We start from the raw sequence: 20,431 nt of genomic DNA on the forward strand, positions 1-20,431 counted from the left end.
TCAGGAATATAGACTCGACTATAGTCAGGAATATAGACTCGACTATAGTCAGGACTATAGACTCGACTATAGTCAGGACTATAGAGTCGACTATAGTCAGGACTATAGACTCGACTATAGTCAGGACTATAGACTCGACTATAGTCAGGACTATAGACTCGACTATAGTCAGGACTATAGACTCGACTATAGTCTGGACTATAGACTCGACTATAGTCTGGACTATAGACTCGACTATAGTCAGGACTAAAGACTCCACTATAGTCAGGACTATAGACTCGACTATAGTCAGGACTATAGACTCGACTATAGTCAGGACTATAGACTCGACTATAGTCAGGACTATAGACTCGACTATAGTCAGGACTATAGACTCGACTATAGTCAGGACTATAGACTCAACTATAGTCAGGACTATAGACTCGACTATAGTCAGGACTATAGACTCGACTATAGTCAGGACTATAGACTCGACTATAGTCAGGACTATAGACTCGACTATAGTCAGGACTATAGACTCGACTATAGTCAGGACTATAGACTCGACTATAGTCAGGACTATAGACTCGACTATAGTCAGGACTATAGACTCGACTATAGTCAGGACTATAGACTCGACTATAGTCAGGACTATAGACTCGACTATAGTCAGGACTATAGACTCGACTATAGTCAGGACTATTCTTGTTATTGCTAATTTTATATTGAAAATTTCTTGCTATTTGTAATTGTCTGTAGAAAATTTCTTCCTATTGCTAATTTTCTATTTGAAACTTCTCGATATTCTGACATTCTATAGATAATTTCTCTTATTTCCAATTTTGTATAGAAAATTTCTTGCTATTTCCAACTTTCTATAGAAAGTTGTTTACTATTGCTTATTTTCTGTACAAAATTGTACGTAACTCAATTTTTTTTTAATTAATTAAAAGTAAAAAATAGACAACAATCATTCGATTATGTAAACCCCGTTATTACTTATGCCCAAAAATTAATAAGTGTTTGCTTAAATAACGAAACTTCAAGAATTTGTAGCACTAATTGCAACAAAACTTAATTCCTAAACTTAAATTAACTTTTGCAATAACAGTCAGCCCCACTACTACTGTATCGACAGACTACAAATTGATAGTTTTTTTTTATCTCAAGAGTCCATTTGCTTGCTTAACAAGCCAAACTGACAATCAAGAAAAGAAATAGCCAACAAAAAAAAAACAGCAAATCAAGGAGAAAAAAACCTTTAATTTGTAACAATCAGTGTAAAAGGAAACCCCAAAATAAATTCAAATGTAATCAAATGTACTTACAATACAAGTACATGTGCAAGTAGAAGTTGAAGTACAAGTACCTACAACAACTCAATTGAACACAATACAAGAGCAACAGCAACAATCCTGCAACAATCGCCAAAGCAACAGCAACATACAGTTGAGAACAGTTGACCTCATTACAAGTCATTTAGAAGGTAAAACAGAAAAACTACAAAACAACAACGAAAACGAAAACTATTTTCTCAAACAAACTTTGGCCAAAAACTATAGCAAAAACTGTAATATAAGACAGCAACAAAATCGAAACTTTTGTTGCAGAAAAAAGGTAAATAAATTTGCTTAATAAAACAACCAAAATTAAATAATAATAAAGAAAGAAAGAAAAACAACAAACAAAATTCTACTTACAAAAAAGTATAAATCCACATTTTTGGTGCGTTTGGGGGCACAGGTTTGACGTTCACTGGGACAACAGCCGGCATCGTCAGCACAACGATGTAAAATCGTACAATGGGGGGTATAAATTTTCCAAGAGTCTCTGCGTATGCGCTCCACTCTTGGCTGTGGCAAACGGCAGGAACCTTCAGTAACAATACGACGATGATGGGCACTGGCCAAAGCTGAAAATAAACAAAAGTAAGATGATGATGAAAAATGGCAACAATATACTACAACAGCAACAACTGCTAGAGTAAAAAGCAAATATTAAAAAAACAAAAATACATTGCACTCAAGAGGATTTTGGTTTGTAAAGGAGAAAAAAAAGTAATGAAAAAAACAAAACTGCCAGCAATAACATCAACCAAAAGGACGTAATCCAAAAAAGGTGTTACACAATGTCCCTTCTTCTTTTATACCATGAAACAAAAACCGGAAAATAAAACTGAATATATTGCACTCCAAAGTGTAGGTGTTTGCAACAGAACAGTAAAGACCTGGTAAAATTCTTCTAAAGGACAACATTTTTTAAATGTCCACCTACTGCAGTTAACACTGTTTTGTGTACATTTACTTACGACTACTTTTAGTTTATTGATAGTTGCAACATTTGCTTTTTGCTGCTTTTTTTTTTTTGTCTTCACTTATGCAATATTTACGATTTGTGTCGTATGAACTACCTCCACTTTATAAAGAAAAAAAAAAATAATCAACAAAAATAGTTCTTAAAATGTACGTATGTCGAAAACATGCCAGCATGTTGTCGTCATGTAGTGTTAACTTTATTTGTAAATACATACAAACAACTTGGATTGAAAAGTCTCTGAGCTCTCCATAGAACAAGTTTTTTAGGAATAGAAATAACTCGACTATAGTCCTGACTGTAGATTCGACTATAGTCCTGATTATAGTCTCGACTATAGTCCTGATTATAGACTCGACTATTGTCCTGATTACAGACTCGACTATTGTGCTGACTATAGACCCGACTCTATCCTGATTATAGTCTCGACTATAGTCCTGATTATAGACTCGACTATAGTCCTGACTACTCCTGACTACTATCCTGATTATAGACTCGACTATAGTCCTGATTATAGACTCGACTATTATCCTGACTATAGACTCGACTACTATCCTGATTATAGTCTCGACTATAGTCCTGATTATAGACTCGACTATTGTGCTGACTATAGACCCGACTCTATCCTGATTATAGTCTCGAATATAGTCCGGACTATAGACTCGACTACTATCCTGATTATAGTCTCGACTATAGTCCTGATTATAGACTCGACTATTGTCCTGACTATAGACTCGACTATTGTGCTGACTATAGACTCGACTATTGTCCTGACTATAGACTCGACTATTGTCCTGACTATAGACTCGACTATAGTCCTGATTATAGACTCGACTATTGTCCTGACTATAGACTCGACTACTATCCTGATTATAGTCTCGACTATAGTCCTGATTATAGACTCGACTATTGTCCTGATTACAGACTCGACTATTGTGCTGACTATAGACCCGACTCTATCCTGATTATAGTCTCGACTATAGTCCTGATTATAGACTCGACTATAGTCCTGACTACTCCTGACTACTATCCTGATTATAGACTCGACTATAGTCCTGATTATAGACTCGACTATTATCCTGACTATAGACTCGACTACTATCCTGATTATAGTCTCGACTATAGCCCTGATTATAGACTCGACTATTGTGCTGACTATAGACCCGACTCTATCCTGATTATAGTCTCGAATATAGTCCGGACTATAGACTCGACTACTATCCTGATTATAGTCTCGACTATAGTCCTGATTATAGACTCGACTATTGTCCTGACTATAGACTCGACTATTGTGCTGACTATAGACTCGACTATTGTCCTGACTATAGACTCGACTATTGTCCTGACTATAGACTCGACTATAGTCCTGATTATAGACTCGACTATTGTCCTGACTATAGACTCGACTACTATCCTGATTATAGTCTCGACCTGATTACAGACTCGACTATAGTCCTGATTATAGACTCGACTATAGACCTGATTATAGACTCGACTATTGTGCTGACTATAGACCCGACTCTACCCTGATTATAGTCTCGACTATAGTCCTGACTATAGTCTCGCCTATAGTCCTGACTATAGTCTCGACTATAGTCCTGACTATAGTCTCGACTATAGTCCTGACTATAGACTCGAATATAGTCCTGACTACTCCTGACTACTATCCTGATTATAGACTCGACTATAGTCCTGATTATAGACTCGACTATTGTCCTGACTATAGACTCGACTATTGTCCTGACTATAGACTCGACTATTTTGCTGACTATAGACTCGACTATTGTCCTGATTATAGACTCGACTATAGTCCTGACTATAGACTCGACTATAGTCCTGATTATAGACTCGACTATTGTCCTGACTATAGATTCGACTACTATCCTGATTATAGTCTCGACTATAGTCCTGATTATAGACTCGACTACTATCCTAATTATAGACTCGACTATAGTCCTGATTATAGACTCGACTATTGCCCTGACTATAGACTCGACTATTGTCCTGACTATAGACTCGACTATTGTCCTGACTATAGACTCGACTATTTTGCTGACTATAGACTCGACTATTGTCCTGATTATAGACTCGACTATTGTCCTGATTATAGTCTCGACTATAGTCCTGATTATAGACTCGACTATTGTGCTGACTATAGACTCGACTATAGTCCTGATTATAGACTCGACTATTGTCCTGACTATAGACACGACTATTGTCCTGATTATAGACTCGACTATTGTCCTGATTACATACTCGACTATAGTCCTGATTATAGACTCGACTATAGTCCTGATTATAGACTCGACTATTGTGCTGACTATAGACCCGACTCTATCCTGATTATAGTCTCGACTATAGTCCTGACTATAGACTCGACTATAGTCCTGACTACTCCTGACTACTATCCTGATTATAGACTCGACTATAGTCCTGATTATAGACTCGACTATTGTCCTGACTATAGACTCGACTACTGACCTGACTATAGACTCAACTATAGTCCTGACTACTCCTGATTATAGACTCGACTATAGTCCTGATTATAGACTCGACTATTGTCCTGACTATAGACTCGACTATAGTCCTGACTACTCCTGACTAGTATTCTGACTATAGACCCGACTCTATCCTGATTATAGACTCGACTACTATCCTGACTATAGACTCAACTATATTCGTGACTAATGACTCGACTATAGTCCTGATTATAGACTCGACTATAGTCCTGACTATAAACTCGACTATAGTCCTGATTATAGACTCGACTATAGTCAGGACCATAGACTCGACTATGGTCTTGACAATAGATTCGATTATAGTCCTGACTATAGACTAGTCGTAACTATAGACTCGACTATAGTGTAATTTTATATAGAAAATGTCTGCTATCCGTAATTTTATACAGAAAATTTTAAGCCATCTGCAATTTTCCATAGAAAATTTCATGCTATCTTTAATTTTCTACATAAAATGTTATGCTATCTGTAATGTTATGTAGAAATGTAAGTCCACAGACTTTTCCAACCATGTTAGCATAAACGTCTACACATGTAAGTGCATGGTGTGTGTTTATTTTACTCTTTTCAAGCCAAACACCCAGAAAACAATTTAGCACTTCGACAAATGCCAACAGTAACGACAAAGAACGGAACGGAGCGACAAAAAACATAACAAAAAACAAGGCTAAAACAAAGAAAACAACTAAATGACAACCTTTTTGGTAGGATCAAATAACAGTCAACAGCAAATGGTACATTTAACGTTGGAATTTAAACGGTATTTAGATTGTGGAGATTTATTTTTTTCATTTTGCCTTCATTCTGGAGATACAAAAAGGAGCCAGTCATTTTGCGATAAAAAATATACAAATCTAGCTCAATTAAAGCTAAAAACAAAACATTTTAGAAAATTACTTTAAACTAAAGGTAAAAATATATTAAATGTATGTTTAGGGTGCTACAAAAATAAAAACACTTAAGAACATTATTATATTAGTAAATCCAACTACAAAAATATAGAGAAGTTAATATGACTATACTCTCAACTATAACTATATAGCAGTGACTATACTATAACCATAGTCCAGACAATAGACTCGGCTATAGTCCCGTCAATAAACAGTAATTTGAGCTGCCTATAAACTTGACTATAGTCCAAACTATAGAACTGACCAGGTTATTAACACGACCATAGTCGAGTCTATAGTCAGGACTACTGTCGAGTCTTTAGTCAGGACCATAGTCGGGACTATATTCGAGTCTATAGTCGGGACTATATTCGAGTCTATAGTCAGGACTATAGTCGAGTCTATCGTCAGGACTATAGTCGAGTCTATCGTCAGGACTATAGTCGAGTCTATAGTCAGGACTATAGTCGAGTCTATAGTCAGGACTATAGTCGAGTCTATAGTCAGGACAATAGTCGAGTCTATAGTCAGGACTATAGTCGAGTCTATAGTCAGGACTATAGTCGAGTCTATAGTCAGGACTATAGTCGAGTCTATAGTCAGGACTATAGTCGAGTCTATAGTCAGGACTATAGTCGAGTCTATAGTCAGGACTATAGTCGAGTCTATAGTCAGGACTATAGTCGAGTCTATAGTCGGGACTATAGTCGAGTCTATAGTCAGGACTATAGTCGAGTCTATAGTCAGGACTATAGTCGAGTCTATAGTCAGGACTATAGTCGAGTCTATAGTCAGGACTATAGTCGAGTCTATAGTCAGGACTATAGTCGAGTCTATAGTCAGGACTATAGTCGAGTCTATAGTCAGGACTATAGTCGAGTCTATAGTCAGGACTATAGTCGAGTCTATAGTCAGGACTATAGTCGAGTCTATAGTCAGGACTATAGTCGAGTCTATAGTCAGGACTATAGTCGAGTCTATAGTCAGGACTATAGTCGAGTCTATAGTCAGGACTATAGTCGAGTCTATAGTCAGGACTATAGTCGAGTCTATAGTCAGAACTATAGTCGAGTCTATAGTCAGAACTATAGTCGAGTCTATAGTCAGAACTATAGTCGAGTCTATAGTCAGAACTATAGTCGAGTCTATAGTCAGAACTATAGTCGAGTCTATAGTCAGGACTATAGTCGAGTCTATAGCCAGGACTATAGTCGAGTCTATAGTCAGGACTATATTCTAGTCTTTAGTCAGGGCTATTGTCAAGTCTATAGTCAGGACTATTGTCAAGTCTATAGTCAGGACTATTTTCGAGTCTACAGTAAGGACTATGGTCGAGTCTACAGTCAGGACTATGGTCGAGTCTATAGTCAGGACTGTTGTTTAGTCTATACTAAGGCTATAGTCGGGTATATAGTTAGGATTAGATATAGACTCTATTGGCTATAGAATATTTCAGATTTAAAAACACTCCGAATTATTGTCTGGACCACAAACTCTTCTAAAGAGTTCACTTGTCTATAGTCTGAATCATTATAGTACAAACTGTATAATGAACTAGATGCCATCAATAAATTTACCTTTATTTTGACGCTGTTGCAAAGCATACTGCCGTCTCGATTCCAAAATCGCCGTAGGTGAACCCAATTCTTCCTCCTTCTTGCGTGTCACTGTGCCAGGTACATACGAGCGTGAATAAATGTTGTCACCTTCATCCTAAAAGAAAACAAAAATAAAATTAATTTAACAAAAAAACGGTTCCAGAAAATTCAATTTTATAAGATTTCATAAGCTGTTTTCATATATTTTTTTGTTGTTTTTATTGTCGATTACTGTTACATTTCATTTTGAAAGTAGATTTCATGTTGACGCATTAGCATGCATGTCATAACTTCCTTGACACTTTTACTTTCTTAAACACTGGCACGTTTCAATTCAGTTTTTTTTTTTTTTTAAATTATGGGATGCATGTAGCATGCCATGCCATACACCCTCAGATTTTCATTTTGATTATTTTATTTATTAAATTTAATAACCTCGGGCAATTTTAACGCTTACATATATTATTTTGTATGATTTGTTTAGTTCGCTTGTACAATAAATGGTTTATAACTCAGTTATAAAACAGGTGTTTTTGTGATTGTATTTGCATTAATATTCTTTGCTAGCTTTATTTTGCTATAGTAGATTTACAGGTATGAACTTGCCATGAAAATACCTTTTGGCTAACGCTTCTTGTTTTGAATTTGATTATTTCACAGTGGGGCTGTAGGCAGTGTGAAGTTTATGTATTGAGAACTTTTCAACTACCGTTTATATCTAAACGAAACTTTTAACAGTGATAGAGAAGCTTTCAGAATGTTAAATTTAAAACTATAAGGCCCAAGAGAAGCTCAAATTGGAGCCTTTCGAATGTGAAAAAGATTTTGAGATATTTATAAAAGCTGTTCAAGTTTGTTGCTAATTTTTCTTAAAAAGGGTTTGCTCTAAATTCCTTTATATTTTGTTTAAAATTTAGCAATATTTTAAAAATCAACATAAATAAATCCGATTTCAATTGCATTGTTAGTTTTGGCTTTCGCTTTTTATTCATTGTCATTGCACTCATATTTTTTTACCCTCATCTGTTGATTAGTTGGACAGCTCCTGCTGCACTGCAACCGATAACAGATTGTAAATTGAGCCTTTTATGTGTCAAGTCATAATGTTTTCAAACAAAAAAAAAATGTCTCTGTTATTGGCTCCTACATAAAATTATACTGGTACATACTAATAGCAGTAACGAACGGACAGACTTGCATGCTGCTGCTGCTGCATGCAACATTATTGATTCACATATATTTGTCATTTTAACAGGATTTTCTAATACAATACTAATGCTAAGTTGTTTATATCATACATTCGCCAGACAACTGGGTGGACGGACAGACGGACTAGCTGTAAGTTTGAAGGCTTTTAATGGAAATGGTTGTCGTTTGGAAACAACAAAAATAAAAATAAAAGCGAAAAAAACAAAGCATAAATAACTTGATTCGTCTAAGAGGCGACAGCTCGTTTATCTATTTGACAGCTTAAAGCTATTTTTAATTTAGCTTCTTGCAAATATGTATTTAAAACTGTTTTGTATGTGGAGAAACATAAGTCAATTTTAGGTTAAAACTTTTAACCAGCCAACACCTCTAATTTGCAAACCACCACCACCGATCGACCACCTGCTTTTGTTATTTAGACACTTACGACTGAGTATAAACCCAATTGATCTAGTGGTGGCAAGCTATCTCTTACTGTTAGCACTTCCTGTAAGATAACTTGCCCTAAGACACCATTTCATTTCACTTAGAAAACATAAGAAGAAAATTTACCCCACTCTTGATTACATGGAGACAGTAAAGTGGCAAGTGGTCAAATACTTTACTAACTATTAATATCAAAGTGGACTTCTCCTGAGTAACTTTTAAAACCGAAATATTTTACTGAAACTATAGAATATAAACCTTTCTGATCATAACTAGTCCCCTCCGAACTGCAGGGCTTACATGTTTGTATTTATATGCATTTATATTTACATATGAGTTTTAATTTTTTTATTATCTCTTCCTGGTAATATAATTTATTAAATATTTAATAAGTTTGTCACTTGTTCAAATTTATATTTACAAATATTTCTTTTTAACCTACACCAACTCCCAAAGAAACATTTTAATCCTCTTATGGTGTTATTTTCTTTGAATGTGTTGTAGACAATAGGAAAAAGAAAACGAAAAATCATCATGGCAAATGAAGCTCAATAGTGTTTGTTAGACACAAAAATGCCCAAAAATCATTTATCATCATAATTTTCTACATGAAACACATGATTGCAAGCAAGCATTTATATAAAGAAGGAAGGTCCCAGAAAAGATTAAACCAACTCAAATGAAAGTTTTGAAAATTTCTTAGTCTAGTATTTGCCTTTAACGAGCTGGGACTAAAGACAAAGGGTTCTGCTTTTCAAGATTTTCTAATTGTAAATATTTGTTATAAAAGAACACTAGATTAGGCCTATAGACTCGACTATAGTCAGGACTGCAGACTCGACTATAGTCAGGACTATAGACTCGATATAGACAGGACTATAGACTCGAGTATAGTCAGACCTGTATCACTCCTGACTATAGTCGAGTCTGCAGTCCTGACTATAGTCGAGTCTATAGGCCTAATCTAGTGTTCCTTTAGACTCGACTATAGTCAGGACTATAGACTCGACTATAGTCAGGACTATAGACTCGACTATAGTCAGGGCTATAGACTCGACTATAGTCAGGCCTATAGACTCGACTATAGTCAGGACTATAGACTCGACTATAGTCAGGACTATAGACTCGACTATAGTCAGGACTATAGACTCTAGTCAGGACTATATACTCGACTATAGTCAGAACTATAGTCAGTACTATAGTCAGGAATAAACACCCGACTAAAATCTTCATTATAGACTCGTCTATAGTCAGGACTAGAGACGCAACTATAGTCAGGAAAATTGTTTAGCTCCTTAATAATTGGGCTGTCCTAATGTTTTAAAAACTTCCTATTGCTTTTATACATACGTACAACCATCCATAAACATTAAGACATTTATAATTCATATTAATATTTTAAATGAAACCATTTTCTATACATTACAATTTGGTTTAGAGTAAATACCTTGAATAAAATACTACAAACATACTTTGAAAATCCTTTTGCAATTTTCTTAATATCCTTTTTGTGAAATTATTTTGCATATATGTACATTTATACATAAAGACATTAACATGCAGGATTCATATATTATTTAATACACAAATAAGCAAACGAATTTTATACCCAGGTGTATAATATAAACAGCTGAGGGCAACAAATAATAAATAAACTTTGGATTTTAAGAAGTATATTTCCAATGGAAGCATGTCTATAAACTTTTAGTCAAATGTCAGCAGGATAATATCAGCAAATGGTCAATTATAATGGTAAATGGCAAACAAATTTCTGTGCTCTAACATGTCGGTTAATAATCAGCTGATACTGATATGCTGGCATTCCTGAATGTTATTAAAATTTTCATGTAAACGTAACTAGAAATAAATATTGTACCGAAAAAGTCTGCAAGAACTTTCTGTTTACGATTTTGCTTCATATTTTGAAACACTCAATTTCCTCCGTAACCAGGCCGGAACAGACAATAGAATTAGTACAACATCTTTACGATGTTAGACAATTTTGTTACAACGTTCGCAAGCCAATTGGATAATCGCTCTAAAATGTTAGGAGCCTCACTCTACCAAAGAGTTTAAACCCAGCGACATCTCTTTTAAATTAAAGTTTTTCCCCTAAGCAAAGAACTTTCGACGACAGCAGACCTGTGAGTCGTAATTTTTGCCTGATTAATTACTATATATTAAACAAATGTAGCGTGACTTAATAGGTGTGATTGGTAGTAATTTATTTGTATTATATTTGTTGCTAATTAGCTACTAACTGCTGTTTGTGTTTTATTTTTCCAAGAATACGCATATCAAACATAAATATGATTCTGCTAATAACTTGCATATTTGTAAATGTATTCACATACGAACATAAATTTGATGCATAAAGAGAATTTCTAACAATTTAATTAACTTCCAACACACACAAGTATTTTAGATCTACATACATATACTAGGGTGGACCAAATAAATCATGTTGCTCCCTAAAGGGAAGGGGAACGTTACAAAATTGGTTTCGTGATTGGATATTTCTTTCGCTTCAATATGGCCTTGACTCTTTTAGAGCAGCATTTGCTCACAATCGGGTGCACAAAAGAGTAGTTCAGTTTTTATGCCAATAATCCATGGATTAGGCTGCGAAATACTCCATCTTTTTTCTCCCTAGTCACTAGACTTAGACACGAGTGACTATTTCTTCTTTCCAAATCTGAAGCACTGGCTCGGCGGAAAGAGATTTGACGCCTACGATGAAATCATCTCACCCACCCTCTCACATAGACAAAAATAGTATCAAATTTAGACAATAGTCAGGACTAAACTATAGTCAGGAGTAGACTCTAGTCAGGTCTATATACTCAACTATTTTCAGGACTATAGACTTGACTATAGTCAGGACTATTGATTCAACTATAGTCAGGACTATTGACTCAACTATAGTCAGGACTATAGACTCGACTATAGTCAGGACTATAGACTCAACTATAGTCAGGACTTTAGACTCAACTATAGTCAAGACTATAGACTCGACTATAGTCAGGACTTTAGACTCAACTATAGGTAGGACTATAGACTCGACTATAGGTAGGACTATAGACTCGACTATAGGTAGGACTATAGACTCGACTATAGTCAGGACTATAGACTCGACTATAGGTAGGACTATAGACTCGACTATAGGTAGGACTATAGACTCGACTATAGGTAGGACTATAGACTCGACTATAGGTAGGACTATAGACTCGACTATAGGTAGGACTATAGACTCGACTATAGGTAGGACTATAGACTCGACTATAGGTAGGACTATAGACTCGACTATAGTCAGGACTATAGACTCGACTATAGGTAGGACTATAGACTCGACTATAGGTAGGACTATAGACTCGACTATAGTCAGGACTATAGACTCGACTATAGGTAGGACTATAGACTCGACTATAGGTAGGACTATAGACTCGACTATAGTCAGGACTATAGACTCGACTATAGGTAGGACTATAGACTCGACTATAGGTAGGACTATAGACTCGACTATAGTCAGGACTATAGACTCGACTATAGTCAGGACTATAGACTCGACTATAGTCAGGACTATAGACTCGACTATAGGTAGGACTATAGACTCGACTATAGTCAGGACTATAGACTCGACTATAGGTAGGACTATAGACTCGACTATAGGTAGGACTATAGACTCGACTATAGTCAGGACTATAGACTCGACTATAGTCAGGACTATAGACTCGACTATAGTCAGGACTATAGACTCGACTATAGGTAGGACTATAGACTCGACTATAGTCAGGACTATAGACTCGACTATAGGTAGGACTATAGACTCGACTATAGGTAGGACTATAGACTCGACTATAGGTAGGACTATAGACTCGACTATAGGTAGGACTATAGACTCGACTATAGGTAGGACTATAGACTCGACTATAGGTAGGACTATAGACTCGACTATAGTCAGGACTATAGACTCGACTATAGGTAGGACTATAGACTCGACTATAGGTAGGACTATAGACTCGACTATAGTCAGGACTATAGACTCGACTATAGTCAGGACTATAGACTCGACTATAGTCAGGACTATAGACTCGACTATAGTCAGGACTATAGACTCGACTATAGGTAGGACTATAGACTCGACTATAGTCAGGACTATAGACTCGACTATAGGTAGGACTATAGACTCGACTATAGGTAGGACTATAGACTCGACTATAGGTAGGACTATAGACTCGACTATAGGTAGGACTATAGACTCGACTATAGGTAGGACTATAGACTCGACTATAGGTAGGACTATAGACTCGACTATAGGTAGGACTATAGACTCGACTATAGTCAGGACTATAGACTCGACTATAGGTAGGACTATAGACTCGACTATAGTCAGGACTATAGACTCGACTATAGGTAGGACTATAGACTCGACTATAGGTAGGACTATAGACTCGACTATAGGTAGGACTATAGACTCGACTATAGTCAGGACTATAGACTCGACTATAGGTAGGACTATAGACTCGACTATAGGTAGGACTATAGACTCGACTATAGGTAGGACTATAGACTCGACTATAGGTAGGACTATAGACTCGACTATAGTCAGGACTATAGACTCGACTATAGTCAGGACTATAGACTCGACTATAGTCAGGACTATAGACTCGACTATAGGTAGGACTATAGACTCGACTATAGTCAGGACTATAGACTCGACTATAGGTAGGACTATAGACTCGACTATAGGTAGGACTATAGACTCGACTATAGGTAGGACTATAGACTCGACTATAGGTAGGACTATAGACTCGACTATAGGTAGGACTATAGACTCGACTATAGTCAGGACTATAGACTCGACTATAGTCAGGACTATAGACTCGACTATAGTCAGGACTATAGACTCGACTATAGTCAGGACTATAGACTCGACTATAGTCAGGACTATAGACTCGACTATAGTCAGGACTATAGACTCGACTATAGTCAGGACTATAGACTCGACTATAGTCAGGACTATAGACTCGACTATAGACTCGACTATAGACTCGACTATAGACTCGACTATAGACTCGACTATAGACTCGACTATAGACTCGACTATAGACTCGACTATAGACTCGACTATAGACTCGACTATAGACTCGACTATAGACTCGACAATAGTCAGGACTATAGACTCGACTATAGACTCGACTATAGTCAGGACTATAGTCAGGACTATAGACTCGACTATAGTCAGAACTATAGACTCGACTATAGTCAGAACTATAGACTCGACTATAGTCAGGACTATAGACTCGACTATAGTCAGGACTATAGACTCGACTATAGTCAGGACTATAGACTCGACTATAGTCAGGACTATAGTCACGATTACTCGAAACTAGGTGACGCCGATAAATAATTTTTGTTTACTTAGACGTAACATTTAGAAGCCAATATAAAAAGTTTGCACTAGAACCGAAAGACTAGGTTTTCTAAACCGGCTTTTGCTGATTTCTCGACCACTTATGGAACGTAATTCTTTTAACAGAGACAATTCAGAAAGTTTTTTTGACAGATTTGAGCATTTTTAGTTCAAGGGTAAACCATTTAGGATTGTCGAGGGGTTTTGTTGATTTTTAATATCAAAATACTAAAGATTAGATGATATATTGATGCTACATATGATTTCGTTATCTGTTATTTGATGTCTTCGAAACCTGTCCGTGCGTTGGACATCGCTAAATTAACCCTGAAATCTATAATTATGCCGAATACTTTATGTAGTCTCAAATGAAGTGTGAAGGTTATAATGAATCCATATTTAATTTACTTAGAAGCCACCCTAATGTTTATCGTAACGTTATGGATGTGTGAAACTATTCCGGCAATAATTCATGAGCTGAGAAGATGTGAAGACACATGTTTCCTTTCGTACAATTCATCTTAGTAGTTTATAACCATTAAATGTGAACTTAAACAAGAAATTAAAAGCAAAAGGAAAATGTCAGCATTAATCATTTAATATGATACAGAATATCTTATAACTTAAACATATTTAGCTGTTATAAATAGAACAACTAATTAAAAATAAATGCAAAATTTATATTAAATTTATCCAAAATAAGAACTTTATTTAAATTGTCTGTTTATTAGCTCACTTTATTACTATAATTTTTTGTAGAGCAATGTTTTTATTATCTTTAAATCAACCATTTAAATAATACACAGCGTTTCTTGCTGCAAATATTACCAAGTGACAATCTAAAGTCTAATGTCACTTTAAATTCTTGTAAATGGCTGTTGAATATTTGTTTTGAAAATAAGAAAAATAAATAAACAACAATTTAATCCATTTACCTGTTATAGAATGGAAACTTTAGCTTTAAATTACAAAAGGACATGCTTTGTTTCCCTGATGCTTTTTGCGAAAACATAATAATAATAAAGTAAATTCTAAAATGTTTTTGAAAGTTATATTTAAACAAGCGTACATACAGGACTTTATATAAATAGTGGTGGCATTTTAAAGAGTACGTACGAAAATATCATAATTAGTACCAAAACTGTTTATCAAAAAAGTGGGACTTTTTTCCAGAGGCATCAGATAAACTAGTTTTGGGAAGGGTTTTATATTCTATATGAGAAAATCTCACATATTAAATCGAAACTGATATAAAATTAATTCAAAACCTTATATATGCTCTTTTCTTAGTACCAAATATGGTACATTTGGGGCATAAGTCCCATCACTGCCGACAAATTCACATGCAGTCAAACTTGTACATTTATAGAGAAGACCCCAAAGAGTTTCTTTGTACAGATAGAAAACATGTTTATGTTGGGTTGTACCGTATAAAACAGTATGAAAAACAATGATGCTGCTGCTGCTGGTGGTACTGAAGCTGAAATAACCCTGAACTTATCCACAGATAAATCCTTGTTATTGCATTGCGAACAAAAACATGCACATGCTATGTAGAAGAGAACATATATGAATTAACAGTAGATAGGCCCAAAAAAAATTGTCAAAAGTTCAGAACATCAAATATGTTAACGATTCAGCTACAATTAGAACAATACCATTTTCAAATTAGCGTTCTATATCTGAAAAAAGTCGACTTTTTACGAATTTTTAAAGCGACCCTTGATTTTTTTAAAACGTCGATCTTTCGACTTTTTTATAATTCTTTGAAAATCGTCATTTCGATTCTTTGGAACGAACCTTAAAAATTAAATCATTACATCCAGCACACAAACACCTACACGTAGAACAAAACCATGTACAAATAAGGGTTCTATATCTGAAATAACAGTCGACCTTTGAATTTGTTTGAAAGTCGATCTTTCGACTTTTAAAATTTTTGATGTTACAATAAAAATAAAACTTAAAAAAACGTTAACAAGATATGGTTCTATAAAATTTCTAATTTTACATTATTAGATCTTCTAAAAGTCAACTTTTGGACTTAAACAATTTTTGAAAAATAATATTTACGACTTTTAATAAATTTTTTATACATTTTTTAAAAGACGTCTTTAAGACTTTTGTCATATTTTTATGTAAAAATCCATGGTAGCTGGATTTATTAGTGAGAAAAAATTAGTTTCAATAAAAATAAACAAAAGAAATTATCACTTGTTGACATCAAAGAAAAATAAAGATTCTTTTGAACGAAACTTAAAAATTAAACTTTTCGTCTTTACATTCAAATAAAGAACCATTTACAAATTAGGGTTCTAATCTCAAATAAAAAGTCGACTTTTCAGTTTTTTAAAAGTTGACCTTTGAATTTTTTAAAAGTTGATCTTTCGACTTTTATAAATTTTTTGAAAAGTCATTATTTCGACTTTTTTTTATAATGTTATGTATTTTTTAAAATGTTTCTATAAATATAATACATAACAACCGTTTACAATTTAGGGTTCTATTAGATTATTTAAAAGTCTACAATTCGACTTTTATACATTTTTGAAAAGTTGTCTTTTCGACTTTTTTCATATTTTTATGTAAAATTCATGGTTGTTGGATTTATTAACAAGAAAAACAATTTTTGAGTAAAAAATCAGTAAAAAACTTTTTCGACTTTTTTTCAGTGAGTCGGGTTTACAATTTTTTTTTAATTTTAGTGTCATAAATACATGTTATCCAGAGTTTATTGATGAGAAAACGAATTTTTTAAAACCGTTTACAAGTTAATTATAAAGCTGAAAAAGTCAATTTGTAAAAGTCAAGTGCTCGACTTTTTTAAATTTTTGAAGTCGTTGTTTCGACTTTTTTTCTATTTTAATTTAAAAAATTAATAGATTCTATAGCTGAAAGAATAAGTCGACTTTTTTATATTCTTCGAATTTTTAAATGTCAACTTTTCGTCTATTCTACATTTTTGAAAAGTTGTCTTTTCGACTTTTTTAATTTTTTTTTGTAAAAATACGTGGTTGCTTAATTTAATAATGAGAAAAACATTTTTTTATTAAAAATAAACAAAATCATTTTCGACTTTTTTTCCAGTCAGTCGGCTCTTAGACTTTTTTTGGGGAACGTAATCAATTGTTCTAGTTTTAGAACCCTTTTACAAATAATATCTTAAAATAATTTAGATTTCAAGATTAGAAAGAATCATCGACTTGTATTTGGGGACCATCCTAATGCAGCTTTATATATGCATCAATTGTATGCATTTTCATAAGATACATGATACAATACTCGTATTTACCAGCGAACACATGTGTGCATAAGAATATTTATTATTTTAATTTAAGGGTCAACATTTTTTGAAAAGCTTAAAGCACTGTCTGTTTTAAATATTTGTAGAATCTACTTAAAGATTTTTATTTTAGGTTTTATCACCAAAGAAATTAGCAATTGTTGTTAAAAAATTTAAAACTTTTCGATAACTCGAACTATTTTTTCTCTTCCCAAAGCACAAAATAGTTAATTTAAATTTAATTTATACGCTATAGTATTTTCTTATTAATTATATTAGCTGTTCTTTAAATAAGTTTCTTTTTAGAAATGTTGCCCTCATCCTAGCAAAAGTTACCATTTCCATGATCTCAAACGGATTTTGCTGATTTTCAATACCAAACATGATAGGTCACTGATAAACATGATGGTGAAAACTAATTTATTTAGAATTCGTATTTTGGATATTAGAGTGATTTAAACACACAGTCGGTGAGATTCAATATAAATATTTAAACGTTTTTATTGATTTTCAATACGAATTTTGGCTAAAAATTATTTTATCCATATAAATTTTTGGAACTAATAAAATCGATATTTACTCTCCCTTCAATTTAGAAAGATCACAGTTATTCAAAATCACGTTATATCAATTAATCATTTGCTCGAAATAATATAAATATTTGTACAGTGAATTTGAACCTTTGGACTCTTTTTAGTAAAACTGCTTTGTCTAGTAAAGAGATTCTTTTTTGCTACATATTTGCCTGTCCACATTTCTGATATGTATTTTATTAAAGATCATTTTTTCCAACCACCTGCTGCTTAAAAATCTTGAATTATTATCTCTAGTGTGAAAAGAGATGACATTTCTTGCTATAAAATAAATAAACATAAAAACCAAAGATTTGCTCATCAGATTAAAATGTTTCAAAAGTAAGAAGAACAACAAAAGTAAATAGAATAGATAATAAAAAAGTAATCATTTTCATATTTACTCAAAAAGGTGGCAATTTGTACGATTATATTTTATTTGAAATACAAACAGACACAGTCAATAATAATAATAAAATCTAAACCTCAATTAAACAATAAATTCAAGTAATTTAGAAAGAAATACAATAGTTTTATTTTAATAAATTCGTTTAACAATAAATAACAACAATTTGCAATTAAATAATAAATTTCTAAAATTATTTATTTAGTTTGAAAACTGGAGCACATTTTAAAACATAAATATTTATGTGTAGATGGTAGATGTGACAATATAAATGGGAGTCTGTATTCTATGTTTATAGGTTTAAATAAAACGTTCATATCTACAACTATTTAGTACATCTGTTTTTAGATGTTGAATTTATTTAATATTTGTTGGATTCTTTTTTCTTTTTTTTTTGCTTTTCTATTGGACAAACATAATAAAAAAAAAACTAGAAAAATCTAATGCCTTTTCATGTTCATGCTCGTAAATTTTATATCCCAAATGAATTGATGATGGTATGGCTGGCACAAAAACAAGTACTACATGTTGTTCTGATGAATAAACTACTAAAACAAATCCCTGTCCCCCTCATCTGCAGCCCAGCAATCCCCTCTTTAACACTCATATGTAGCAGGACAAATAATGGCTCCATGTTGCACATGTTGTACAACAATAAATAAAATAAAACTGACCATGACTTAGATGTCATTTGTTTTTTGCTTTTTTTGAACAGGACATTTTTTTTTTTGGTAAATGTTCCTTTGTATTTGAACAAACTCTTAGTTACACACAATAGAATGAAGTCTTGGTACAAAGGATCTTAATTGTGTCCCAAAAAATTTTAAATTTCAACTCTCAATTAAAAACAATACGAATTTATATTTTAAAACTAATTTAGAAATATTTATTTAAACAAAAAAAATCTAATTTTTTAAACAAAAGAATATTTTTGCCATGCAGGCGAATAAAACTTTTGTGCTTGTCAAGACCCTAATAAATTTGGCTGAATGTCAATAGCTCATCCACAAAACTTATTCCCAATACTTGAGCAAATATATTAGAGAAAGTCTAGTGAGGACATCAGTTATTTTATATTGTTACCAAATTGCACTATTTGAATTCAAAGGACTGTAACGTCTGCTTGCAACATACATCATTTTTATCAACATTTCCATCAGTAAAAATTTCTTCTTATGTTATTAACATAACTCTGTTATTAACATAACTCTGTTATTAACATAACTCTGTTATTAACATAACAGACAACTTTTCAAAAATTTATAAAAGTCAAATGATGACATGTAAACATGTAAAAATTCGAAGAATTCTTTCAGCTATATAACTTATGTATCTTTTATATTTAAATATGTAGAACAAAAAATCGAAATAAGTCGAAAACATAACTTTTCAAAAATTTTTAAAAGTCGAACAGTTGACTTTTAAAAAATCGAATAATTTAAAAAAGTAAACTTTTTTCAGCTGTAGACCCTAATTTGTAATTTGCTAACATATATTTATTACATTAAAATAGAAAGAAAAATCGAAGAGCCGACTTATTGAAGAAAGTCGACCAAGTTTTTTGTTTGTTTTTTATTGAAAAATTTTCATCTCAATTCTATCAGTAAAAACATCTACTTATTAACAATGTTGATAACATGCTGTTATTAACATTGTTTATAAGTATGACAACTTTAACTGTAAAGCAGCTTTAAAAGCTGCTTGCACTCTCAACATTTCCATTGGTAGAAACTTCTACTTATAAACAATGTTGATAACATAGTGTTATTAGCATTGTTTACAAGTATTATTAACTTAATCTATGAAGCAGCTTTGAAAGCTCT

The 20,431-nt window shown here is 33.3% G+C and overlaps 1 protein-coding gene across 1 annotated transcript in view; it reads right to left on the minus strand.

Annotated features, from left to right (window-relative positions):
- Pvf3 (PDGF- and VEGF-related factor 3) overlaps positions 1-20,431 on the minus strand; it is a 243,493-nt gene that overhangs the window by 36,835 nt on the left and 186,227 nt on the right. Inside the window, exons 2-3 of the mRNA XM_065501300.1 lie at positions 7,279-7,414; positions 1,680-1,891 (exon numbers count right to left, since the gene is read on the minus strand). Of these exons, the coding sequence (XP_065357372.1) occupies positions 1,680-1,891; positions 7,279-7,414 (348 nt within the window). The remainder of the gene's footprint in view (positions 1-1,679; positions 1,892-7,278; positions 7,415-20,431) is intronic.

Source organism: Calliphora vicina, chromosome 2 (genome assembly GCF_958450345.1).
Source record: "Calliphora vicina chromosome 2, idCalVici1.1, whole genome shotgun sequence".
In the NCBI taxonomy this organism is placed as follows: domain Eukaryota; kingdom Metazoa; phylum Arthropoda; class Insecta; order Diptera; family Calliphoridae; genus Calliphora; species Calliphora vicina.